This window comes from Marmota monax, unplaced genomic scaffold (genome assembly GCF_021218885.2).
Source record: "Marmota monax isolate L192 unplaced genomic scaffold, Marmota_monax_Labrador192_F-V1.1 WCK01_AAM20220418_F8-fsc00045, whole genome shotgun sequence".
NCBI lineage: Eukaryota > Metazoa > Chordata > Mammalia > Rodentia > Sciuridae > Marmota > Marmota monax.
The window spans coordinates 10633087-10660748 of NW_026692132.1; the positions used below are offsets into that span (position 1 = coordinate 10633087).

Sequence of the window (27662 nt, forward strand, 5' to 3'; positions counted from 1 at the left end):
AGTTATGATTACTTCTTTGATTTAACTAAATTTTTTTCTCAAATAAAAATTTTAAAGGGAGCATTTGGTTTTTTAATATTTTTTTTAATTGAAAAACAACATGTTTTGAAAATAGCTCTGGACCTATCTCTAAAGTCTTTCTGTGACTATACCAAGGAGCAAATAAATATATGACAATTATAAACACAAAAAGCTTAGATTCCTTTTGGTCACTTGTGTAAGGTCACCTGTTTCCTTGGTCTCGAGACAAGAAAGCATTCTCTAGTCTGTACACGACCCTGAGGAGTAACTACAGCGTATGACCAAAGACAAGAGAGGAGAAGGGATGGAATGTTTGCTTCCATTCTGATGGAATTTACTGTGTAGTTCACGTTTCATATCACACTGGGGACTATGAATTACTGTGTGACCCTGATAAGCAATTAAGTCTAAGCTTCCTTAAATTTAGGAGAAATATTAGTGGTCCTCACCGTACTGGTTTGCTGTAGAAAATTTTCAAAATATATGGAGAGCAAATGCTGGTAGTATAGACTGTCTCATATCAATTTTGTTGACTATCTTGACACATCCTCCCTGTCTTCTGCATTAGCTCTCACTAATAGCTTATGGCTTATGACATGCTTCCAGTTTTTAAGTTAATTTATGTGCTCAAGATCCAAGATATAGTTAAACCCACTTCATGTCAGATGATGATTTTTGACAAGAGGAATGAACTGAAATCAGGGGGACTATGAGGAACAGAAAGAATCTAGTTGGGGAAGAAGCTCTTTATCCTTCCTATTTTAGATCCATCCTCAACTCGATTATGCATTCCTTCAGAATAATTCTAGAATTGTCTTTGCAAGGAGTAGGGTCAAGTCATCCCTAGATGAAATGTTATTCCCCACAGGAAACTAGATGCTGGACTTCCTTCAAAAGACAGAACTTCCTTAGAGGAGTAGCATCAAAAGAAAATTGAATTGTATCAGGGTTGCACTGTATTTGGCCTTAGGTAATTCTGGAGGAAGCAGTTTATCCTAAATGATGTCAGAACTGACCCAGAGTTCAGCCCTCTCATTTCATGAGAAATGCCTTCAAAGATTTCAGATGTGAATCTTTCTTCCCTTAACCTTTACCTGGATTATATTTTTAAAAGTCGTCAAACAAGCCCTTTAATAAGTGTTAACTGTGTGTTGACACTGATCCCAGTGCTACACACACATGTTCACACACACATACACACACACACAAATTAGATCACTTAACCCTTATTACAAGCACGAGGTAAGATTATCACCTCATTTTTTCAAGTGAGGAAACTGAGGCATCAAAAAATTTACTCCCCCAAGGTCACATATCCTTGGAACTTCAATTCAGATGTGGGCACTCTGCCTCCCAGAATTTGTGTTATTAACTGCTACAAGATTATGTCATTCAGATTTATAAAGTAGCAAGAATGAACTAAAGCAAAATTCCTAGCACTCCATCCTATAATGCTTTGCATTTTCACTTGGTTTTTCAATTAAAAGTCTTTAATGACTAAGCTTGGTTTATGTCCAATGTGGAGAATATAATTTTTTTCCTCCTGGGGAAAGAAAGTAGTGTTATCTTGCTGATGTCAGAAAACAAGTGTCTAAGACTTGGAAATTGCAAATGTCTTTACAATGGAGTGCTGGACATATTCTAGAAGATCTTCTGGAAAGTGAACACTGCTGACTAGACTCTTGTATAAGTCTGTAAAGATAGAAATAAAAGTAATATAAAACTTATAGTAATGCAAATGGATCCTTCTATAATAATATAAATATTACCTATTAGAGATACAATTGATTTGTGCCTATTAGAAGAGATAAACATTTTATTTTACTACCCTATAAGACATTAATCCATTTACATTATTAGAAAATTCATTTCAACATTCCTTACTGCTTATGTATCTGTTCTTCAGACCCTTCTTAGAACTGATCATCTCTTTAGTTAGTGGATGCTACTGATACATGGTGGAATCTTATGGAAATGTTATAGTTTGGATCTAGAATGTTCCCCAGAGGCCCACGTGTTAAAAGCTTAGTCCCCATCCCATGGAACTATTGGAAAGAGGCAGAACCTTTATGAGGAGGAGCCTTGTTGGTGGTTTTGGGTCACTGAGGACATGCCCTTGAAGGGGAATATAAGACCCCAGTCTCTCTTTCTCTTTTGCTTCCTGGTCAGGAATTCTATGGCTTTATTCCAGCACAAGTTCTTTACCATGATATGCTGCCTCCCCACAGGCTGGCTTCCAGTCATCCATAGACAGAATCCTCCAAAACTGAGAGTCAAAATAAACCTATCCTCTTTATAAGTTGGTTATCTCAGGTATTTGTTATAATGATGGAAAGCCAGCTAACATACTGAGTTAACTTATATCTTCAACTAGCTCATTATATATTTTCAACCTTTTGGAAATCATATTTTTGCCTAGTTAGCCAATAGGAAAGATAGTAGGCCTGCCCACCCACCCCATGGAGTACTAGGCGGAGAACTTATGCTAGTGGGCAACTTCTATTTTCCTGATCCTGCCTATCTCCTTATACATCGTGCTTGTATAAAACACACACAAAAAGGATATATGCACCTGGGTTGCATATAATTTCACAGTTTCACTTTTTAAAACTTCGTTCATCTACTCAAAAATATTTACAATGCTAGATTCCCTGTGATAGGTATGGGGGATTCAAAGACGTCAAGGAATCTGCTTCCAAAGGCGCAAAATATGGTAAAAACACAAAAAGATGGACATATAAGCAAAAATCATACTGCAATGTGGTAGGTAGACTAATAAAAGCAGATAGAAGACAGAAATGAATGGGTCTGTGCAGAAGGATTCGGGAACCACAGAACAACTTACTGTGTGAAACAATATCCGGATGTCTTATAAAATATGAGAGGGACTTGTCAGATGAAGAAGGGAGCTAGAGGATTCCAGATTCAAGAAGCAGCTTCTTCAAAGACTTACTACATACAAATGTAGAGTCAAGACATTAAATACAAGGGAAAGAATGGCAGGAGAAGGGAAACAAGTCATGAAGAAACTTCACTATTGTAAATTTTATTTTTCTCTCATAAATATTCTTTTTTGCGGGGACAGAACTGGGAATTAAGTTCAAAGTCTCGCTTCTACTAGGCAAGCACTCTAACACTGAGTTACACCCCAAGGACTTTTAAGATTTTATTTTAAGAGAAAGACAGAGCCTTGCTAAATTTCCAGGCTGGCTTCCAGTTTGACTTTCTCTTGCCTCACTCTTTTAAATAGCTGGGATTACAGGCATGTGCTACCACAACCTGGCTGTGATATGGCTTTATTGAAGGATTTAAATAAGAAGAAATTACTAAATTGCATGGAAGATATTTTTGATGGAAGTTTGAAAGATGGATCAGAAGGAATTAAGGCTAGGTACAGAGGAGATCACTATTCTATTATTACAGTAGTCCATGCAGGAAATACTAGAAACCAAGTTGTAGTCAGGGGAAGGATGGTTATGAGCACTTAGTAAAGGGGAGAGTTCACAGGGTTTGGTGACTGCTTTGCATGTGGACTATGGCTGGAAAGTAATAATATGGGCTGATTTTTTAAACATCTGGTTTAAGAAGCAATATAGGGAATAGAGAAGGAATGGCAGAATGTGGAGGAGATGATGGTATGGTTAACACAATGGAAATAAATTGAGTCTGTTGAGTCTGGGGAGCCTTTGGACAGCCAGGTGGACATGTCCAGTAGATAATGGGATGGAATCAAGGCCTTATAAAGGAATCCAGACCAGCAATCCAACTGTTAGATTCTTTAGTGCATAGACTGAAGAGACAACATGAAAGTTAATGGGTTATTCCCTAAGAAGCATGAGTAATACTCTCTTCAGTCGATGCATCAACTCTGTGGTGATGTTCTAGATTATACCACTATTGTTGTTAGAATATCAAAATGTTTAAGAAGGCCATAATGTACCAAAGAAAAAGGGCTGTCTTCACTCATGATAGAGAACTCCTAGTTCATGGGGATTAAAATCTAAGTCTTTTTCCTCATTGGTATATAAATATTACATCCCAGGACTATTTTTGCTTCTTTCCAGATTGGAGTAACTAGTACTAGTACTGAATTTTTCTTCCTGTTGTGATTGACTAGGAAGCTTGAAAAAAATATACAAAACAGCTGATTTCATTCATTGGATATGAAACAGCACAGCAATATGATTTAGAAAAGAGGAGAAACACCTGTGATCCTAGTGACTTGCTAGGTTGAAAGGGGAGAATTGCAAGTTCAAAGTCAACCTGGGAAACTTAGAAAAAGCCTGGAAATTTAGCAAGGCTCTGTCTCTCTCTTAAAATAAAATCTTAAAAGGCCTTGGGGTGTAACTCAGTGCTAGAGTGCTTGCCTAGTAGAAATGAGACCCTGAACTCAATCCCCAGTACTGCCCCCCTCAAAAAAAGAATATTTATGAGAGAAAAATAAAACTTACAATAGTGAAGTTTCTTCATGACTTGTTTTCTCTTCTCCTGCCATTCTTTCCTTCGTATTTTATGCCCTGACTTTACATTTGTATGTAGTAAGTCTTTGAAGAAGCTGCTTCTTGAATCTGGAATCCTCTAGCTCCCTTCTTCATCTGACAAGAAAGGGCTGGGGATGTGGTTCAGTGGCAAAGCAACCCTGGGTTAAATTCCCACTTAAAAAAATCTTTCCTCCTTTCGGCTTTTAGGTAATTTCCAGATTGTAATACAGGGGAAGAGAAACCAGCAGAATATCGTGGTCTCAATGAGAGAAAGAGATTAAAATTCTGGAAGGTAAAGATGTGTCTAATTCACAAGGAGAAGTATGAAAGAGGAGAGATCTGCACAAAGAAACTGCTCCAGATTCCAGGACAGGAGTGTCCTTGAGCCTGTTGATGAACACACAGCTGCCCACATACCACCAACAGCTGTAAACTAAATAATTCTCAGAGATTCCACAGAGCTGGGACAAGTTTGAGTTTCATTCATCCAGAGAGCGTCCAGATATCACTGAACTCCTGGGACTTTCAATAAAGTCATCTTAAAAGTAAGCCTAACTTGCCGTGGAGTGTAGGCTTTACTAGACTCACCCTAAAAACGCATAAAATCAAATTTTGAAAAGTCATGCTGATCTGAAAATTACTTAACTGCCTCCACAAACAAAATTAAATACTTAAAAAGAAAAAAGAAAAATCTAAAACACCTAACACTACCATGTTCACCATGTCCAGCATCTAATAAAAATTAACCGGAGAGTCAGGCAAGAGGGCACATGCCTGTAATCCCAGTTCCTCAGGAAGTGAAAACAGGAAGATCATAAATTCAAGGCCAGCCTGGGCAACTTAGCAAGACTCTGTTTCAAGGAAAAAAAAAAATATATATATATATATAGATAGATAGGTAGATAGATAGGGCTGGAGTTTAGTTCAGGGGTAGAGTGCTTGCCTAGCATGCATGAGGTCCTAGGTTTAATTCCCAATACTGAAAAAAAAAAATCCCTAGCCATACAAAAAAGTAAGAAAATGTGATTTATAATAAGGAGGAAAGTTGTCAATAGAAACACATAGACATTACACAAATGATGTGATTAGCAGAAAAGGACTTTCCAAATAGTTATATTTTCAAGAATTTGTTGAAAATATGAACATATATGGAGAGAAATGAAAGATATGAAAAACCACCAAATGAAACTTGAACTGAACTGAAAAATACATATTTGAAAAGAAAAATAAGCTGGCTGACCTAACAGACCCTACAGAAGTCAAAAACATCAGTGAAGTTGAACACATACACCCAGTCCCATAGGCTCAGTGACCTGAGGAAGCAGCTCAGGCATTCTAAATAATTTATAACCAAACTCAAAAAGCTCAATAATGTCAAACATGATACACATGGAAAATCACATTGGGACACAACATAAATATTATGGTTTGGATCTATAATGTTCCTCTAAAAAGCTCATGTGTTAGACAATGCAGCAATGTTCACAGCTACAATGATTAGATGGTGACGGCCATAACCTCATCAGTAGATTAATCCATTTGATGGATTAATAATTTAAATGGGCTATTGGGTGGTAACTGTAGGCAGGTGGGTATGACTGGAGGAAGCAGGTCACCTGGGGTGTGCCCTTCAGAACTAGACCAAAATAAATCTTTCCTTCTCTAAGTTGTTATTGTCAGGTATTTTGGTTTCAGTGACACAAAACTGACTAACACAGTAAGCAAATTGCTAAACAACCATGATAAAGAGAAAAGGCATAAAAACAACCACAGGGAAGAACGACATGAATATAGATGGAAATTATGCAATTGGAAGGCAATAAAGTTATAAACTTAATGTGTTGAAAGAAAAAAAGACACCAATCTAGAATTCTATATCTACTGAAAATAACTTTTTAAAGTTAAAAGTGATGCAAGCTTTTTTTCAGAGAAGAAATAACTGATAGAATTCATTGTCAGAAGACAAGTCCTACAGGAAATGTTAAAGAATCTTCTTTTATCAATACTTACGGTGGAGGCACCCTTCAGAATATATCATCAAGCTATACCAAAGGAAATGAAGGTGTGGCTTATCTTTTGTTATTTTAAATATGGAAAGGCAGAGTTCTGGGAAGTGACTAGTTGTACAAAGTCCACTCTACTGATAAATTAGAAACTCTGCTTTATGACTCATTGTGTGATCTTAGGCAAGTTAGCTGACCTCTTTGAAACTAAGGGACAATAATATCTGCTTCCTCACACTGTTCTGAGGATTATCATAGGTGAAACTCCTGGAACTTTGTAGACACTCAACTGAAACACATTTCTTCCCATTCCAGCTTTCCCTTTACCCAGAATTTCCCAGTTTTTCTGCTCTCCTCCTCAAAAGACACATTCACAGCCTAATAACCACTCTGTCTTGCAGGGAAGGCAGAGCGCCCTTGGGGATCCTCTTCCATTTGTTTGTATTTCCTTCATTGCCTACAACTAAATTTAGAAATTCTGTCACCTTACTTTTTGCCATCATTCTAGATATCTAATTGTCATGAAAAAATGTCTATCATATTTCTATAAGTTTATATATAATTTGATTTATTTCTATGTATCTACCATGGGTTATAGTTTCTCATATTTTTATTTGTCTCTTCAAGAATGAAGAAAAAAGAACCTTGACAATTTGTCACAGAGCTAGGAAGTACAAACACCAGGATTCTAGCCGAAGGCTGTTTAACCCCAATACTCATGCTTTTTCTACTATACCGTAACTTTGAGTCTTTTGGCTGATAATCTTTTAACTTACAAGGAGTATGATTTGATATTCTTTGGTCCAATTATTAGGGACAAAATAAAATAGGCAATAAATTATTAACGTCGAAATCCTTTCTTCCTCTGTACTTTTATAAGCAGTCAAGTTACCAGAAAAATATTTTAAGGGAGATGTGTATGTAAATGGGGCTTGGTTGAGGTTTTTCTATTGTGCTCTAAATTCATGACTTTAAATAGCATGTTTCCATCATTGTAATTGAACAAAATGAGGCTTAAAAAGAAAAAAAAAAGGATTGTAAAATGTGTGTTGGATCACAAAGGTATTGGACTGTGTATATTTGCTCAGATCCTTAGTGTTGGATTTTGTTGAAAAGCACTTGGGAATTCATGCCCAGCAAGATTTTGCTAATTTTTCCAGGACTTGAAACACCGACCAGCCTTTGAAAGTGAAGAGGTTTGGTTTGGTGTATTTTTGAATCTTAGTAAGACATGGTGACGGCCCCGTTGTATCCTAACTGGGTCACATCTGGGCAGCATGAGTGGAAAATAATGGGCAGGAAAGATTGGGTTTAGGGAGAAAAGGAAGTCAGCAGGTCAGAGAATGATGAGAGGTACCCACAAAGCTGATGACTAAGTATCACACAGACACTGGGTTAAGAGTGTCTTAAATCCAGGGTTTGATATGGAACCATCATTTGACCCAGCTATCCCTCTCCTCGGTCTATACCCAAAGGACTTAAAAACAGCATACTGCAGGGACACAGCCACATCAATATTTATACCAGCACAATTCACAATAGCTAAACTGTGGAACCAACCTAGATGCCCTTCAATAGATGAATGGATTAAAAAAAGGTGGCATATATACACAATGGAATATTACTCAGCAATAAAAGAGAATAAAATCATGGCATTTGCAGGTAAATGGATGAAGTTAGAGAAGATAATGGTAAGTGAAGTTAGCCAATCCCCCCCAAAAAAAACAAATGCAGAATATTTTCTTTGATATAAGGAGGCTCATTCTTAGCGGGATAGGGAGAGGTAGCATGGGAGGAATAGATGAACTCTAGATAGGGCAGAGGGGTTAGAAGGGAAGGGAGGGGGCATGGGGTTATTGATGAGGTTGGAATGTGATAATCATTATTATCCAAAGTACAGGTATGAAGAAATGAATTGGTATGAATATACTGTGTATATAGCCAGAGATGTGAAAAATTGTGCTCTATATGTGTAATAAGTATTGTAATGCATTCTGCTGTTTTATATATATATATATATATATATATATATATATATATATATATATATATATAGTAAAACTTGACATATAAACTTTGTAAGGAGGGTTAAGTCTATGCTAAGAGAGTATTATTAACAGATAAAATGAAGGGTTTGGGGTTAGCCTAAGGCATAGTAAGCTCTTATTTTTGTTTGTTCTGATTTTACTTGTACAATATTGTACCATCTCTGCTACTTACTGTGTGGACTTAAACAAATGTTTTCACTCTTTCTGAGCTTCAATGTCCTCATCTGTGAAATGGAGATGCTAATAATTACCTTGTAAAGACTGTGTAGAGATTAGACAAAATCTATTGGGAATATAGTAGATGACTCATGTATGGAAATATTTTTTTTTTCTAAAGAACAGTTATAGTCCACATGTCTGTTTGTATGACCACCATTACACTCTCTGAAAGACTCTGAGTCATTAATTAACTAAAACTAAAAATTCCAGAAATTCAGCCCTGGTGGCCTTATTCTCACAGTGGATTTTTTTTTTTTTTTAGTTCTTTGTTTTAATTAGTTATACATGACAGTAGAATGCATTTATGCACTTTATATATTATACATAGATGGGTTATAGTTTCTCATTTTTCTGAGTATACATGTTGCAGAATCATATTGGACACGAAGTCACATATACACATATAGTAATAAGGTCTGCTTCATTCTATTATCTTTCCTATCTCCACATCCCCACCAGTCCCCTCCCCTCACTTTCCTCTACCTATTCTTCCCTAGTGCCCCCCACTTTATTATGAATTAGCATCCACATATTAGAGACAACATTTGGCCTTTGGTTTTGTGGAATTGGCTTATTTTGCCACTGAAAGAGAAATTAGAAAAACTACTCTATTCACAATAGTCTCAAAACAAACAAACAAAAAAACCTGGGAATCAATCTAACAAAAGAGGTGAAAGACCTCTACAATGGAAATTACAGAACACTAAAGAAAGAAATTGAAGAAAACCTCAAAAGATGGAAAGATCTCCCATGCTCCTGGATAGGTAAAATTAATATTGTCAAAATGGCCATACTACCAAAAGAGTTAAACAGATTTAATGCAATTCCTATTAAAATCCCAATGAAATTCTTCTTAAAAAAAAAGAAAGCACAACAATGAAATTCATTTGGAAAAATAAGAGACCCAGAATAGTTAAAGCAATCCTTAGCAACAAAAGTGAAGTAGGAGACATCACAATACCAGACCTTAAACTATACTATGGAGCAATAGTAACAAAAATGGCATGGTTTTGGCACCAAAATAGACATGTAGACCAATGGTACAGAATAGAGGACACAGAGACAAACCCACATATATATAGTTATCTCATACTAGACAAGGGTGCCAAAACATTCATTGGAGAAAAGATAGTTTATTCAATAAATGGTGCTGGCAAAACTAAAAATCCACATGTAGCAAATGAAATTAAACCTCTGTCTCTCACCCTGCACAAAAATCAACTCAAAGTTGATCAAAGACTTAAGCACAAGAATAGAGACCCTGTGTCTAACAGAAAAAAGAAAGTAGGCCCAAATCTTCACCACATTGGCTAGGATCTGACTTCCCTACCAAGACACCTAAAGTGCAAGAAGTAAAATCAAGAATCAGTAAATGAGATGGATTCAAATTAAAAAGCTTCTCAGCAAAAGACAGTGTGGTTTTAATGTTGACAGTGGCTCAGGGGATCTGTGCGAGTTGGTTTCATCTTGGTATATATCTAACCCTGATGTTAGCTGTTACTACAACTCTTTCATTCTATCATTCATATATAATGTGATCCATCCAAAGGATGTGTTGATACTAACAAAGTTATGACTTGAAAGAAGATGAGGTCCCTCAGAGCAGTGACAAAGCAGCCTAGGATCATTGCCACAGATATGTCAGGGCAATGAGCAGTACTGGAGTACAGGATTGGAGAAGAAATATGAAGAAATCTAACTCTGAGAATAAAGTACTTATGAATTACAGAGTTTAAGTCAAACAGATGTGGTCATTCAGCCAAGGGAATGCCCCAGACTTTCTCCTGTTACAGAAGTACAAGAGCCATGGAGTTCAGAACAACTTGTTAGTGGGAGAGTGAACATAGAAAGGGACAATGTCTAGATCATATGTGAACCTGTGCACCTTCCCAGCAAACCAGTCCCTTTATCTACAATATAGCCCAGAAAGCCAGCATCCATGAAGTCAGACTTGTAGGAAGCCAGATTGTCATCTCTAATCATAATCCAGGAAGCTAAACAGCCATCATTTCTGTCACAATTAGCCCCCAATGGTGATGTCTTGATGAATAACTGACAGTGTCTTTTTTGTTCTTTTAGCAATTGGTGCTATTTTATTTTGGGGCTTAAATTCCACAAAATAAAATAATTTGGACAAATTTGGTTCCTATTTTTAAAATTTATTTACTTATTTTAATTAGGTATATCTCAGCAGATTTTTCAACCCAGACCCTCAAAGCCAGGAGATCCTTGAACAACATATACCAAGCTCTGAAAGAAAATGGATGCCAACCAAGAATCTTATATCCAGCAAAATTAAGCTTCAGATTTGATGACAAAATAAAAATCTTTCATGATAAACAAAAGTTAAAAGAATTTACAGTGAGAAAGCCTACAGTACAGAGCATCCTCAGCAAAATATTGCAGGAGTGGGAAATGAAAAATAACAATGAAAATCAGCAAAGGGAGAAACTACACTAAAGGAAAGGCCAATCAAAGGAGAAACCAAGTCAAGTTAAAAACCAAAATAAACCAAACTGGGAAAACACAGCATATTTCAATAATAACCCTGAATGTAAATGGCTTAAACTCATCAATTAAAAGACATAGACTGACAGATTGGATTTTAAAAGAAGACCCAACTATATGTTGCTTTCCAGAGACTCATCTCACAGGAAAAGACATCCACAGACTGAAGGTGAAAGGGTGGGGAAAAAACATACCACTCACATGGACTGGTGTCTTTATATTTGTCCCTGCTTCCAACTTTGGACCAGTCAGAGGAAACTACACATGTACCCAAAAGCCATCACACAGGATGCCCTACATCCAATAACCAGCCAACAGCTTCCCCTGCCAGCCACCTCCAGTTGGGCAGACCTGAAGCCTTCATTATCACACTAAGAAGTTGCCCTCCTTCTCTACCTGCATTTTGAGCCTGACAAATCTCAAATGACAGCAGCTGATTTCCCTTATTATAGCTAGCTATGAATAAGTAGTCTTTACTTTTTCTCATTTGGGTGATCTTTGTTTATTTCCACACCAGGCAAAGATCCACCAAGAAAGGAACCCAGTTTTAACTATAGACCACCTATTTTCAAGTCTTCCCAATTTATAGGATGTGAGGCCATGCCTTGCCTCTCACCCTGCCTGTCTTTGTTCTGTCCATATCATTTTTTTTCCTGCATCAATTCTTTTTATTGGTATCTGGAGTCCTTCAAGTTGCCTTTATTTATTTATTTTGGTAATGGGGATTGAACTGAGAGACATTTAATCACTGAGCCACATCCCCAGCCCTTTTTTGTATATTCAGGGACAGGGTCTCACCAACTTGCTTAGGGCCTCACTATATTGCTGAGGCTGGCTTTAAATTCAAGATCCTCCTGCCTCAGCTTCCTGAGGTGGTGGGATTATAGGCATGTGTCCCATACCTGGCTCAAGTTGCCTTTATACCTTACTTTGATCATTATAGCCTCTAAACAGTCCACTTTCTACACATTCTAATACACCTTAATCACTGCTACCAGACAGAGTCCACAAAAGAACAGTTCTGATGTTGACACTTATCTGACCAAAAATATTAAATGAAAAAAGTTTTGGTCCAAAAAGACAACTACTTAGTAGCCACTGTAGTAGCTGATCTCCCAGCTGATTTCTTGCACTAGAGCACATGAAATGGAATGAAAAACAGAACTAACAGCATGAAAAACAAAATTTTTCTCATTTGGGAATGAGTGTCCCCACTTTTTATAGGGACTGTTAAGCTCTATTGGGAAAAAAGAAGATCCAGAGGCCTATCTGTGCTTGTCTTATGAAAGCTCTGTGACCCCTAGTCATCCAGAAGAACTCTAAAGATATTTTGCTGTTAACAGGGGCAAGAACATATAGGTTTCTATCTATAAAAAGACCAAAGCTGTATCTCTATTGAATGAATCTTGAGATGGGAAGAAAGAAAAAAGATTGTGACCTTAGAATTTCATATTCATCAAGTTATCTGACAAACGATATTTTAAGAAAAGCCATGCTCAAACATGCTGGTGGAATCAGTAAATCCTAAACCATCTTTGGGAAAAAAATTGCTTAAAGACATGCAATTGTCAACTGACTAAAAATGAACACTTTCAGAATGTGTATGTCAGGCTCCCAAAAGTTTATAGAGCTGCTGTTACTCAGCTGTTTGACAAAGTCAGTTTTCTGATTGAAGGATTGCACACCAGGTGGATTTTATAGCCTGGAGCTAGGTTTGGTCCTAATCTTTCCTTCTGCTTCCACTCTAATCCTCATGTGAGAAACAGTATTTCTTAAGTGACATATTTTACCCTATAATCAGATGGGACATACTGCCTGTTGAGGTACAACTAAAAATTAATTTATTATTCTGCTCTTACACAATTGGAATATTTATGACAAGAATATTACAAAATGTTCTTCTTCCTTCCATAAGAGCAGAGTTGCCTGGAGCCACATAAAAGCCTTTGCCAGTGCCAAGGAATTTGAATGATGGATTTCAACATTTTTACAACTCATGGTGAGTGATCTTAGTCATTATGCTTTTCTTTCTTTCTTTCTTTTTTTTGCAAGAATAATTAAATGTTTTCATTTCCATTGTCTTGAAAACAATTACTAAAATGTAATTCAGGATTTTATTTCAATTTTTTTCATTTGAATCATGAAAGTCATGGCACAGAATGTCAGCTTTTCCAAACATCGTGATCCACTATTCACATGCTTTCTAGGTTGGGTGTACACCCTGCATGCTCTTTGTTATTTTTCCCATTACCCCAGTGTTATAAATAGTGTTATGTTCCCCCAATCGCAGGTATGTAGCCTAAATCCAAAAGGAGGAAACTGGATCATTACTTCTTCCCAATCATTTGTCAGAAGCAGTAAGAGATGATCTGTCTTTTCCATTACATTCATCAGTTCTGACAGTAAGAACAGCAAATGAAACAGATTTATGCAATGCCTATGTGTGTACTTCCACACTCTGGAACAAGCATATTTGCAAATAATCAACTTGAGAAGTATTGAAAAGCCCTCAAAAAATAAGAATAATATCTCTTGTATAAAAGAATTTTAAAAATCCAGTTCCCAATAGTCCCTGAGCACACTGTTTGTTGCAGCAAGAAGTCTCCATAGATGTGATAAATAAAAGGCACATTTTTCTCAACTCGAGTACCACTGCTTAGTACTAGAGATGGTACCTAGTCAGGCTAATCAAAACTTCTAATTGATAATATCTCTGCCTCATTTTAACTGTTTGCCTTAAAAAGAGCCTAATGTTGGGTATAAGACAGCCCTTTAAACTAGGGAAGGGGCAGCTGGAGTACAACAACACTTCCATGGAAGGTTCAAGAGCAAAGGACAACTTCAAGCCTCTTCATCCTCATTTTCCAAGAGATCAATCCATGGTCCATTGCCATCAGGAATTATGAAACATTCCCAAGTTCCCTTCTTTGTTTTTGTGAGTTTGTGGTACCTAAATTCATTTAACAGGGCCTAGAGTGTCAGATAATTATTTGATGAGAAATGCCTCTCAACACTGCTAGTGAACTTTGAGAAGAAAGTTTTGAAAAGAACGTAGGAAGGACATCTGTTACCCAGCTGATACTTCATTAGTAGCTTGAAAAAAAATCCCCCTTGTGTGTGGTAAGACTTTGTAAGACAGGATTCAGGAACTAAGTGGTAGGGATACAGATTATTTAACCAGAATTCTTACAAGGAGGTTTCTTTAGTATAAGGGCTCTGTGTCGTAGTGCCACACCCAAGCCAGTTATAAAGACTCTGCTTTGCATGATTCCATGTGAGAGAAGCATTGAGGTGATTGGTAGATGCTATGAGGTGTATGTTCCATAAAGGTGGCACTGTCTACTAACATGCTGGCTGTTATCCCCTCTCATCATTTGGCTATACAAATTGTGGACGAGAAGAAAGAGTTTCAAAGAGGAATCTTCTTTAAATTTGTTTATTATCCACTCTAACTGATCTAGTACATACAGTCAAAGATTTCTTCTGTTATATAATTCAGAACTGATCTCACACTGACTCCGGGAAGGAAGACATTGATGACAGCACGAGTAGTAATATCTTGCAGCCTGGTGTTTCAAAACCTTTCTAGTAAATTTCTCCTAGGACCCAAATCATAAAGTACCAAGTAGAACCCAAGACAGAACTGCAGCATCCTTTTATGAAATGATTTTTCACGTGTTGATTTAGTTGTTCACATTCAGTAGACAACAAAAGAGAATCTTGCTCAATAAATTGCACAAACTTCTGACCGATTTTGTCTCTCTTTAGCTTCTTCAATGTTCTATCGAAGGCTAAAATTTCTAAACTGCTATGAGCTTCAAAATATTCTTGAACTAAATCATTTGTTTTATCTCTTTTTTATTCTCTTGAAGATGTTTCTTTGCAAACAGGAGCTGGAACTACTCTGTTGTGAGCTTGAATCTTTTGACTAGACGTGACTGCATTATGTTCCTCAGCAACCCCTTCATCATCCTTGGAGTTGGAAGCAGAATGTTCACTTTGGCTGTCAGAATGAATGTTTGGAAATGTTCATCTTTCCTTAGACTATGGAAAGGTGTTGACAGAGATTCACATTTTGTCATTGTTTTCAGGTGAGCTCTGAAGCAGAGTGCCCCTTGCTATTTTTATCAGAATTAAAGGATCATTCTTCAAACTAGTGACATATTTTGCTTGGTGTTTTGGCTAGTTCTAGCTAATCTAGCCATCTTTCAAAATGTTTTCTATTTTGAAGAGAATTAGCTTTATTCCCACCATCTGGAGAAGGGCTATTTTTCAAGGATTGATTCAGGAAGTTTGAGGGTATGGTATAGGCAAGGGTTCAGCCCTGCTGAGGCCTCCTTCGCTGGATCATGGAGTGAACGGCATCATGGTAGGAACACTTACAAGAGGGAGAGGAGAGCTCACACGCCAAGACAGGAATCCCGAGAGCTTGAGCTATTGTGCTTTTACACATGAAACAAAACAACAACAACAACAACAACAAAAACCCCCTAAACTACCCAGGTACAGATATCATCTGTTCCTGATCCCCTTTTTTTATTCTAATTAACTTCCAACTGGAATATTTGAAAGTTTCTGTGGAAAATAGGCATAAAAATCAACAAATATGGCCTGAGTTCAACTATGAAAAGCTCGTGTGGGGGAAAAAATCTGTAAACAATATGATTTATCCCTCAAATCAGATGAAATATAGTGCCTTATTAAAACTTTTCTCTGGCTAGTGAGATTCAGAATTTGGGGGGAAAAAGATAAAATTTTATAAATTCCCATGATTAACATGATGTAAAAGATAATATGCTGGCATTAAAAATTTAGAAGAAAGTACATAATTAATGGTATTAATAGGTTTTTCTCCTGTGCCATGACTATAAATGATTTATTTTTTCTTTCTACTTTTTAGTATATTCTAAATTTTCTATAATAAGTATATCAAACTTTATTGTATTTTGTAGAAACATGACTTTCCACCAAAAATAGAGTGAACTCTAAACACCTTAGCTGCAGACTAATGATCTTACACCATCAGGGTCCAAACTATCATCCCACAATTTTATTTTTTCATATTTCATTATGATCCTTCTCTTCAATACAAAGTAACTCTGCCATTTTCCACGTGTACATGTGTGTTGCTAGAAGTCGAATTCAGGGCCCTGTGTATGCAAGGTAAGCACTTGACAGCTGGACAACATCTCTAGCCCCACACTCTTTTTTGTCTCTGCATAGCTGTTTATTCTATTCCTGAATTTTCCTCCATGTTTAAACTCTGGATTCGCATTTGCTGCTTTACCTATGGTCTTCTCTTGAAGCAAACACTTCCTGCTTCACTCCAGTACAATCTCTTTCTTTCTTTAAATTTTTTATTTGTTCTTTTTAGTTTCCATATTAAAGAGGAGTCTCCATACTGTTTTTCAGAGTGATTGCACCAATTTTCAGTCCCACCAGCAATGTATGAGTGTACCTTTTCCCTCACATCCTTGCCAACATTTACTGTTACTTGTATTCTTGATAATTGCCATTTTGACTAGAGTGAGATGAAATCTCAGTGTAGGTTTAATTTGTATTTCTCTAATTCTTCATTTCTCTCTTATAGAGCTAATTGTATAGGTACTATCTCTTCTAGATTATAACCTTCTTTCCTTCATTTCCTTGTTTCCTCATTCCTGTTCTCTTTCCCACTTTTGGAAAAAACTAATTTAAAATTAAGTTTACCTTGATTTATAACTTTTTCTAAATTTCTCTTTTAAGATTTTCTTTAAGTCTACACTCTTGATCTGGGATATTCCAAAGACTTTCAGATTCAGACATTTGATAAATTAATATATAGCTGAATGATTATATCAGCTGGCTGTGGCAAGGATCATGCTTCATCATGTCTAATTAGTCATGAAGAAGCATGGTAAACAGGAAGACAAATGTGAAGATTTATCAGATCGAATGTTCCTTGGACAAACAGAATGCAAGTTTGGATCAGTTTAAATTTGAATCCAAGATTACGGAAGTCAGATTTATAAAACCAGCCATTATCTGTCCCTCATATATATTTAACCATGCAATAAATGATGTTTTATGGAATAGCCATTTTATTCTTTTGTGGAAAATGTCCATTTCTCGTATTCACAGTTTCCTTCTACATTTGAATTATAAATTCACCTACCCTCCCTTCTTTCCTTCTTCCTTTTCCTTGTTCTACTCAGTTGTTCTTTGATTTGATTATTCCTTTTCATTAAAGAATTGACATTTCAAGTTTAATCAACAAAATGCAAGGAGAAGCCTTCATCTAGAAGGAATTTGCATTGCAGTTGTTGTAACCCTTCTGCTTTTGATTTCTTACTACCTTCCCCGGTTGGCTCCATTGTTCCTTCCTGGAATTCATATTTGGTATAGGTTCTGCCACCACCCCCATCCACCTTGTCCACCCATCAGTGTGGACAAATATTTCCTCCTTACTTCAATGCAGATAAGATACAGATTTTTTCCCAAAGGAATGGAAAACCATAGAACACTAGGGTTTGTTTTTGTTTGAGTTGTATGTTTAGAACACTAGTTTTGAGTTGTTTTTATGTAGAATCTAACCCAAAAATGGATGCTTAAATTTGTATATGGCTTCCTGCCACGTGAGCATCTGGCATCTGTTTGGACACTTCCAGTTTTAGGACTCTTACTACCAATGGGAAATCCAATTGCATCTTTTATACTTAGTGGGTGAAATCTCCCCAACAATTATTAAGAAGCATATAAAAATAAAACAAAATGCAAATGGAGGAAGCAAAACTTTCACTTATTAATTACCTCTTAGGTGCACAAAATTTTAATTCAGCACTTTACCTAGTTCTCATTCCCAGAATGTTCTACATTTTAGGAAACAAATAAACAGGCAGTGATCAGGGAAGAGTCGGGGAAGTGGGTGAGAGCAGGTGATGAGGACTCTAAAATGTTTAAGAAAAAACTTTTCCTGAGAATGTTCAACATCTTCCTTATAAGCATTTATTATATACCAATAATGTGATCAACACTGTAGTTGACAAAAGAAGGGAAAGAAAAGGAGAGAGGAGGGGAGGGGAGAAGAAGAGAAAAGAAGAATTATGAAGAGAGAATTTAGGATGTCTTTTTTTTTCCAACTTCAAATCATCTACTAATTTGAATTTAAGGATGAGGAAATGAAATTGAAATAGAATAATAAGGTAGAAGACAAAGATAGAATTCTAGTTCTGTGAGAAATGTCATTCATTTCAATTCTACAAGTTTTTGTGGAACAGCTATTATGGTTCCACCACTCACTAATAAATTGGGTAAATAATTAAAACCAACCCAAAAAGCATTTCCCTCCTTCTTTTTAATAGACCATCTTTGTTCTTTTTTTCCCATGAACTTTTCCTATTTTTAGGGATTGGCAAATGCAACCAGAAATCAATTGCAGGTATTTCAAATTCAAGACACACACAAAAAAGAATGAATTTTCTTCTAGATATTATGTCCTATATTTTAAAATATAATAGCATATAGTATAGATTACAGCTATGTATATGCATCTTTTCATTTGCTTATATCTTACTATATTTAATTTTAGTATGTTTTTAAAATAAAACTGCTTTTAAAAGTTCTGCACGATTCTGACTTTTTAACGAGTCAGTCCACCTCTCTCAAACACAAACATAATTTGCCAGTGAATTCTAGTCAATTTTTCCATCTTAAAAAAAAAAATGTCCTAGTTTTCTCTTCTGCCACGACAGGAAGCATTTCCTGGAGATTAATCACCATTTTGCCTTGCAAAATTGGGAAGGTTGAGAAAAATTAGTAAAGTAGGTTATATCATCCTAATTTGAATTCGGAATTTTTGGATATGGTCCCGCTGCCATTTGGATGAAAGTAATGATGAGTCAAGCTGCGAGTGATCTAAACAAACACTATCACTCTATAAATGTTGAGCTGCAGAGCGTGGACTTAGCAGGAGGTAGACAGAGAGCAGGGCAAAAAGGCATCTCCGATCCAAGGAAAGCCACTGGAAATGAGGAGTCTCCCAGTTCTGCTGCTGTGTGTGGCAGTTTGCTCAACCTATCCACTGAATGGAGCTTCAAGAGGCGCAGACACCAGCGTGGAGCTTCTTCAGGTAACTAATGGAAATAGCCCTCACATGCATTGGCGGGGGCCAAGCTGGGAAACCACCTCTGCTGCCCACAGAAGGGTTTGACTTACTGCATAAGAAGAGTTCAAGGATGGAGATTTATAAAGTACTAGAATGAAGAGGTCCCAATATCACATCATTTGGGATACTCTTTTTTTTTATGTTGGAAGAAGGAAAGCCTAGAAATATTGGGTATTTTTCAGGATCACATAGCAGCACAGGAGTAGCAGCTGGAGGAACATGAATAGCAAGGGAAGAGTTTATGAACCATGTCTTGCTTGGAACTTCTTTGTGGGTACTTTAATCCAATGTAATTTTACCTAAATATTTATAGTGCTGATATGCTTGCACAAGGAAATTTGTCCAACATTTTTCTTAAGGCAGATCTTTATGAAAAGCATAAAGTGGAAAATTGAATAAATTTCCTTGAAACCTGAAAATATTTATGCTCAAAGAGTTTTATTTGTTATATTTTTTAAAAATTCTCATTTAAGGGCACTGGAAATTTATCTCAGTTTTCTATTTCACCTGCATGTTTTGGTAACAAACTAAGCTCCAGAGATGTTTGGTTACAAATGTGAAGCAAGGGTGAGGAGAAGTCTCTAACTGAAGAATTAAATGCACTTTGACATTTATTATTTCAGCAAACTAGAGAAGTATTTCAAATAGATTAAGAAAAGTGGGGAACTCTAAAATTTTACTATGAATAGCTAGTTCTAAAAATCTTTTTTTAAAAAAACTATGCTTATTCCACTAGCAATACCTAGAAAAATATTACAACCTTGCAAATGATGGGAAACAACTTGTTAGAAGAAAGGACAGTAGTCCTGTTGTTAAAAAAATCCAAGAAATGCAGAAGTTCCTTGGACTGGAAGTGACAGGAAAGCTGGACTCTAACACATTGGAAGTGATCAACAAGCCCAGATGTGGAGTCCCTGACGTTGGTCACTTCAGTACATTTCCTGGCATGCCAAAGTGGGGGAAAAACCACCTTACTTACAGGTAATGGGTCCAAAGAGGTCCTCACATGTTATTGAAATTTAATTGGCTGTATCATAGGAGAAAATATTACTTTCTTCACATTTTCTCATCCAGAATCGTGAATTACACACTGGATTTGCCAAGAGATGATGTTGATTCTGCCATTGAGAAATCTCTGAAAGTCTGGGAGGAGGTGACTCCACTCACATTCTCCAGGATGCATGAAGGAGAGGCTGACATAATGATCTCATTTGCAGTTAGAGGTAAAAAAATCATGAAAATAAAAAAAAAATCAAATGAAATGCAAGTATTTATCAGATGCTATTTCATTGATGGCTCAGGAGAGATCATAATTGCCTATCTTTTTAAAAGGAAAAAAATTTTTTTTTTCCTTTTAGAACATGGAGACTTTATCCCTTTTGATGGACCTGGACAAGTTTTGGCTCATGCCTATGCACCTGGGCCAGGGATTAATGGAGATGCTCACTTCGATGACGATGAGCAATGGACAAAGGATACAGCAGGTTAGTGTTACATGTTATAGAGTGTTAATTTCTCTTTATATTTAGAATTATCAAGAAAATGTCTGTTCTGTATTTCCCATTGGGTTAGGGATCAACAGAATATATATATATATTATGTAATATATTTTTTTTTGTCTCAAGGATTGAACCCATTAGTACTTAACCACTGAGCCACATTTTCATTTTTTATTTTGAGAGGGGATCTTACTAAATTACTTAGGCCCTCGCTAAGTTGCTGAGGCTGGCTTTGAACTTACAATCCTCCTGCCTCGGCCTGCCAAACTGCTGAGATTACAGGCATGTGCCACTCTGCCTGGTCAGGGAAAAAAAAATGTATATATATATATATTAGATGGACAGCATGCCTTAGTTTATTTTTATGTGGTGCTAAGGATCAAACCCAGTGCCTCACAAATGCTAGGTAAGCACTTTGCCACTGAATTACAGCCCCAGCCCCCAGAATATAGTTTTGTTTTATTATTATTGAACAAATTTTTGTATGTTTAAAAGTTTACTCCCTGACAGGTGTGGTGGCACACACCTGTAATCTCAGTAGCTCAGAGGACCAAGGCAGAAGGATTGCAAGTTCAAAGCCAGCCTCAGCAACAATAAGGCACTAAGCAACTCAGTGAAGACCCTATTTCTAAATAAAATATAAAATAGGGCTGGGGATGTGGCTCAGTGGTTGAGTGCCCCTGAGTTCAATCCCTAATACCCATCCCCCCAAAAGTTTATTCCCTCTCCTAGTAAGCTCAATATAGGAAATATCATTGTTATTTTTTAAAAATGACTGTGGATTGTCTGTGCTCTAAGGAGGACTATTATTAACAGCAGATATACAAGAGATGGTATAGTGCATTGCATCTACACTAAAAGGTGCCCTGGATATTGTTTATGCAATTTCTCCCACCAACTGTGCTTTTCAGACATAAATCAAAACTAAATTCCAGAAACTTAGGTTCTTTTTGTTCTTTATGGCTCAGTCAACATTTTACTACTTCTAGGTTAAGAAGACTATTGGGGGATTTGTGAAAGAAAGGACCAACCCCAATACAATACTCAAACTATTTAGGTGGAAGAAATTTTCTCAGTTCATAACGGTATAGTTTGGGGAATGTCTTCCAAAGTTTTCCAAAAAATGACTGAAACAAATAATTCTACTTCTGAGATTTAATTTGCATTTATAATGAAAATACAAACAGAATATCTGGAGAAAATACATATATGAGTTTAGTGCTATATGAAATTCTTGTTTTGATTCAATTTACATCTTCTTACAAAGTAAGGTTCCTACAGTCTTAAACGAGAACTTTCCCAGGGTTGCAAATTGCCCAAGAAATACTTTAAAAAGTAAAGTATACTTACTTGTTTGTCAATCATAATTACTGAAAGCTTTCCAATTTCCAATTGTGGGTTTTTAAATATATAATATGAAGAAAAAAATCTGAATGCAGCCCACATTTGTATATCCAAAATCTTTTTTGTAACAAACACTAGACATGATTGGTCATGTTATACTTTAAACCAATTTTGCAAATCCTATGACATCTATCATAATTCATCTTTTTGGACTCAGTATGTGTGTAATGATGATGAGGCTAAAAATTATGCAGGCAATATTCCAATAGAAAGCCACAGGAGTATGATTGTTCAAGGAGTCCAGAACAGAATACAGGGTGATCTGTTTAACTGAGACTGTGACTGGAAAATGTTAATACACTGAAACAGTGTTTCTCTTTTCATTGGCAAACAAGAGAAATATTTGTTGATATGCTAAACAAGTCCCTTCATATCTGCATAGGAGTAAAAAGGCTCTTGAGGCTGGGGAGGGACAGAGAGGAAATTGTGCCTGGGTACTTTCTCTTGATTAATTTCAGGTATGAGTCTTGAAATACACTTGGCTTTCCATTAAATGTGTAATCAGTTAATTGCACAATTAATCAATGAACAAGGCAGGAAAACGAAGAGCCCTGTGTGCCTGTGTGGTTCTGAGAAATAAATAAATTGCACAGCTACCTATATAATGTACATGTATTTAGGGAATAAGTAACTATTTTTATATTTCTGAAGTAGGGACCAATTTATTCCTGGTTGCTGCTCATGAACTTGGCCACTCCCTGGGTCTCTTTCATTCGGCCAACCCTGAAGCCTTGATGTATCCAGTCTACAAATCCTTCACAGACCTGGCCAGCTTCCGCCTTTCTCAAGATGATGTGGATGGCATTCAGTCCCTCTATGGTAAGTGATGCTGGTCAAAATAGGTATCGTAGCTTTGCAACCAACGATGCCATGTGAGTATTGGAGATTTAGCTCACAGCACCTTGAGGATGTTTGCAAAGCATCTAAATCCACATCACCTTTCCCCTCATGTTTGCCTTCTTTACTCTTTCCTTCAGGACCTGCCGCTGACCCCCCTCGGAACCCCCTGGTGCCCACAAAGTCTAGCTCACCAGAGTCTGGGCTAGGCTCACCACCAGCCATGTGCGATCCTGCTTTGTCCTTTGACGCAGTCAGCACCCTCAGGGGAGAAATCCTATTCTTTAAAGACAGGTCAGGCCAGAAAATCATATTTTCCTCTCTGTCCTTTTGATGTAAAATGCTTAGGAAAGAAAACAAACAGAAACTTGATAGAGATATTTAAACATTAAAAATTTAAGATAAAAAACATTTCCCCTGAGCTTCAAATCATTCAGATCTGGTGCTCTCCTTTCCACATTTTCCTAAATTGTCAAGTTCACATATGAAAACTCAGGATGATTTGGTTCTTGATCTTGAATTGTTTTTCCTGGACATTCTAAGTCCTATTTACTTTTCAAAGGATACAAGTGGATCTTTAGATTCAGAATTTTATCTGTGCTTCCTTTCAAAATGACACTAGGATAAGTATTACATTTAATTTGCTTACAGTTTGATATATACACACATGCTACACATTCAAACTGCCCAAATGAAAGTTACATTTTTGCTTCCCCAGATGACTCTACAGTCAATACTTCTTGTGTTTCCTCCCAGAATTATTCTAGGCATATACAAGAATATATTTAAGCAACATACACACACACACACAATCTTTTTGAAAAGTGTGGACGGTAACATGGTGTATACACCATTTTGCATGCCCTACAGGTAGTTAAAGCTTATGCTGGGCCGCTTAGTTTTCATGGTAGGATAACTTTCCTTTCACAGAAGACATTACTCTGGAAATCTGTGACAGGAGACACTTTGCAGTGTTCTGAAGAAAAAGTAAAGCTACTTTTCCAATGATGATATACCTGATTTCCATCTGAAATCTAACCTAGAAGATGAAGGAATGGGAGACAGTGGGAAAAGTGGGACAGGGAGGAAATTGTGCTAAAGATGAAAGACTATTTTACAATTTACACTTCTCTTAACATGAATTTCAGGCATTTTTGGCGCAAATCTCTCAGGGCCCTGGAACCTGAGTTTCATCTAATCTCTTCGTTTTGGCCATCCCTTCCTTCAAGTGTGGATGCTGCATATGAAGTTACTAGCAAGGATACTGTTTTCATTTTTAAAGGTAATTATTATATAAACACTGAAATAAACCTGAAACAAACTCTCTGACAATCAAACTTAATAGGACATTAATTTTCTCTACTGTGTCAAATTTTGGCTGTTAAAGTTGCTAAAGGTTATGAGGAAATAGCTAAGATCAATCTTATTCTATTATATCTGGGGGTTAAAAAAGTGAACACAGGAAGATAAACTACCCAGGGTTGTAAATTCATTCATTTGATTTTTGTTCATTCCTTTAATATGCATATTTTTGTTAAATGTCCGCTATGGAGCTGGAGAGTAAATCTAAAACTTAAGCTTCATCTTTAAGGTGCTCAAATGTATTTCTAATACTAAAAGGATTTTAACTGTTATAAAGTCAATATGACTCTGAATTTTTAACAAATAGGAAACCAGTTCTGGGCCATCAGAGGACAAGCAGTAGAAGCTGGTTACCCACGAAGCATCTACACACTGGGTTTCCCCCCAACAGTAAGGAAAATTGATGCAGCCATTTCTGATAAAGAAAAGAAGAAAACTTACTTCTTTGTAGAGGGTGAATACTGGAGGTAAGATGCAATAGGAAAGACTTTGCCTAGAGCTCAATTAGGGAGATCACCCCTCCACTCTACCCTTGGATCTGCTTCCCTCTCACTAGAGGGTGGGGGCTCCTGACACTGTGGGCCAGCACCTGCCCAGACACACGGCAGTGCCTCATAGCAGACATTGCTTCAGCTCTCCTGAGTGGTGTTCCATCAACTCGGCTGGCACTTCTACTTCTACGCTGCTCCCCACTTGCCTGGAATCCCTCATTTTTTCTCTTCCTACTTGATCCTTCCCATTCTTTGAGTCCTGGTTCAAATCCTATTGTCCCCATGAAGCCTCCCCTCCTGAACTTCAAATCTTCAAGACCAGCTGATCTTTGTCTCATGGCGTGTTTGTCTTATCTTACTAACATTACATATGCTTTTCAAGGACTCCTTTAAATTGACCCATTTATTATCTCTGCCTGTTTGAGGAGCAACAAGAAACATCAGTCCTGTTTTATGAATACAACTCAGGATTTGAAGACAGGCTAGTGCCTAGGCCATCTGCCCAGACTCTGAGATATCAGGGCAGACCATACAATGCCCAGCCCATGAGCCCAAAACATATTTTCATGCTCTGCTTCTTGTCTCAAATCCTTTTCTTAGGAGGCAGCAACAGAACTCCTCTTGTGTAGGGTGAGGAGGGATGGCAGGTATATACAGACCAATTATGGTCGGGAACTTGAGATTGTATTTCAGATAAATGATTAAATTCACTCTGTGTGTATCTGTGTGTACATTTATCTATTTACAATTTCATGCCTGTAAATAGACAATTAAGGAGATTTCCTTACAGTCCATTACAAAAATTATAAGCAGCATCTTCTATAGTAGGGTGTTGTACCTGCTCCTGATGGAGCTTTGGCCTTAAGAACTAAGTTGGTAGTGCTATTAAGGTCATATATTTCTATAGTGATAAATATGCTTGATGTTTATTTGCAGTACTTGGGAAATTTACTAGAATTCCATATGATTTATGAATTTGGTTAACACAGTCTGTACGCAATCCTGAGCTGGTCTTCTTTTACTTGGTACAGATTTGATGAGAAGAGCCAATCAATGGAGCCAGGCTTTCCCAGGCAGGTGGCTGAAGACTTTCCAGGGGTGGACTCGAAGGTTGACGCTGTTTTTGAAGCATTTGGTAAGAGGATTCTTACTCTGTTGACTGTAGGGGCCTTTAAACATTCCATGGCATCAGTGGGAAGAGGAGAATTGAATAAATTTTAATACCAGGATTTTTTAAAAGTCAGTTCCCTCCTCCTTCCCCCAAATTTCAATTCACCTACCTCTGTATCAACTGTATTACTACCTCACATGAGTTGTTTTGCATCGTAAAGATAATTAACACAAACCTCTATTTTATACATGCTTTATATAAAAACCAAATTTCTCAGGTGTTACTTTATCACATTACCATGTGTTAGTGCAAATATCCCATCAAAAGATGTGATCAGGTTTAATACTGCCTGGCTGACCTTCTCCCTCGTCTCATCCAGTTTTTATTACTAATTCCCAGGGATATTTCTCTGTCTTGCCTAAATTTGTGATTGACCACATTGCAAATACTTTTCTTCTCATGTACTCAAGGTTTTAATAATAATAATAATTTAAAAAGCATTTTTTTTCTCACTCATGGATAAGTGAATGGAGGTTGATGATCTTTACTGAAAGATAACCTGGGTACCATGTTTTCAGAACACTGAAGTATAGCCTTTGTTTTGAAAGGGAGAAAGGGAGGAGGAGGAATGTTAGGAAGAAAGAAAGAAATAGAGAGAGAGGTGGGGGGGAAGGGAAGGAGTAAGGAAGGAAAGAAGCAAGCAAGCAAGCAAGCAAGAGATCATAGTTTTCAAGCAAGCAGAGAGTGTTTTCGTTTATTTGTTTTTTCTGATTAGAAGCAGAACAACCTAAAAATATAGAACTTGGCTATGATACAGACACCTTCCTTCCTTGTTGAGTAAGCCTGGACAAACATCTGTATCTGTCCAAACCTCTACTTGCTCAACTGTAAGATGGAGTTAGGTGTGTTTACCTTATAGGGCTGTTGTATAAATAAATGAAAACCAATCTCATAAAATGCTTAGTATTTTTCCTGGCACAGAGTAAAACTGTATAAAGGCTTAATATTTTCAGTTATCTATTTTTCTGAGTTTTCTCTGTTGCCCAATTTCTTTTTTTGAAAAAAAATATCACTGTTTCTCTTGTCTGTATTTGCAGGGTTTTTCTATTTCTTCAATGGATCTTCACAGTTGGAGTTTGATCCAAATGCAAAGAAAGTGACACACATCTTGAAGAGTAACAGCTGGCTTAATTGTTAGGAGAGAGAAGGAGAAGGCACAATATGGGCATTTTAATTGGAGCTAACAATTCTTCGTCTGCGTTTGTGAATTGAAGTGGTTTGTTTTCTCCTGCAAGTATTAGGACAGAACTCAAGTGTGAGCTCTGTTTCTTGTCAGTCATCTTCACCTTACAGGGCATTCAAAAGGACTGCTGCTTAGCTTGCACTTTGGCACATGGACTGATCTTTCATAAGAGAAAGGGAAGTGTTCATGGGCAACAGACAAGTGATTGTATCTATATAAACTATTTGCTTGTTATTTAATAAATATGATTTGTCGCTTATTTAATTTTTTTGTTGTTTGTTTCAAGAATAAT

At 36.8% G+C, this 27662-nt stretch overlaps 1 protein-coding gene and 1 pseudogene across 2 annotated transcripts; one reads left to right on the plus strand and one right to left on the minus strand.

Annotated features, from left to right (window-relative positions):
- Positions 1-14121: 14121 nt before the first annotated feature.
- On the minus strand, positions 14122-15412 carry LOC124108490 (origin recognition complex subunit 2-like; annotated as a pseudogene).
- Positions 15413-19201: 3789 nt separating this feature from the next.
- Positions 19202-27620, plus strand: LOC124108697 (stromelysin-1). Of its 2 annotated transcripts, none has more exons than XM_058586639.1 (10): positions 19202-19387; positions 20160-20404; positions 20498-20646; positions 20782-20907; positions 22978-23145; positions 23304-23457; positions 24312-24445; positions 24833-24992; positions 26048-26151; positions 27225-27620. In XM_058586639.1, the coding sequence occupies exons 1-10, from the start codon at positions 19286-19288 to the stop codon at positions 27323-27325; spliced, it is 1443 nt and encodes a 480-aa protein (XP_058442622.1). In that variant the 5' UTR covers positions 19202-19285; the 3' UTR covers positions 27326-27620. The 2 variants fall into 2 exon arrangements, with proteins under 2 accessions (XP_058442622.1, XP_046323156.1); XM_046467200.2 differs by having other exon boundaries at positions 22981-23145.
- Positions 27621-27662: the final 42 nt, after the last annotated feature.

Coding starts and splice junctions, on each gene's coding strand:
- LOC124108697 (XM_058586639.1), top strand. CDS start 19,286: ATGAGGAGTCTCCCAGTTCTGCTGCTGTGTGTGGCAGTTTGCTCAACC. Junction 20,405..20,497: donor AAAAACCACCTTACTTACAG/GTAATGGGTCCA, acceptor TTTCTCATCCAG/AATCGTGAATTACACACTGG. Junction 23,458..24,311: donor ATCCTATTCTTTAAAGACAG/GTCAGGCCAGAA, acceptor CATGAATTTCAG/GCATTTTTGGCGCAAATCTC.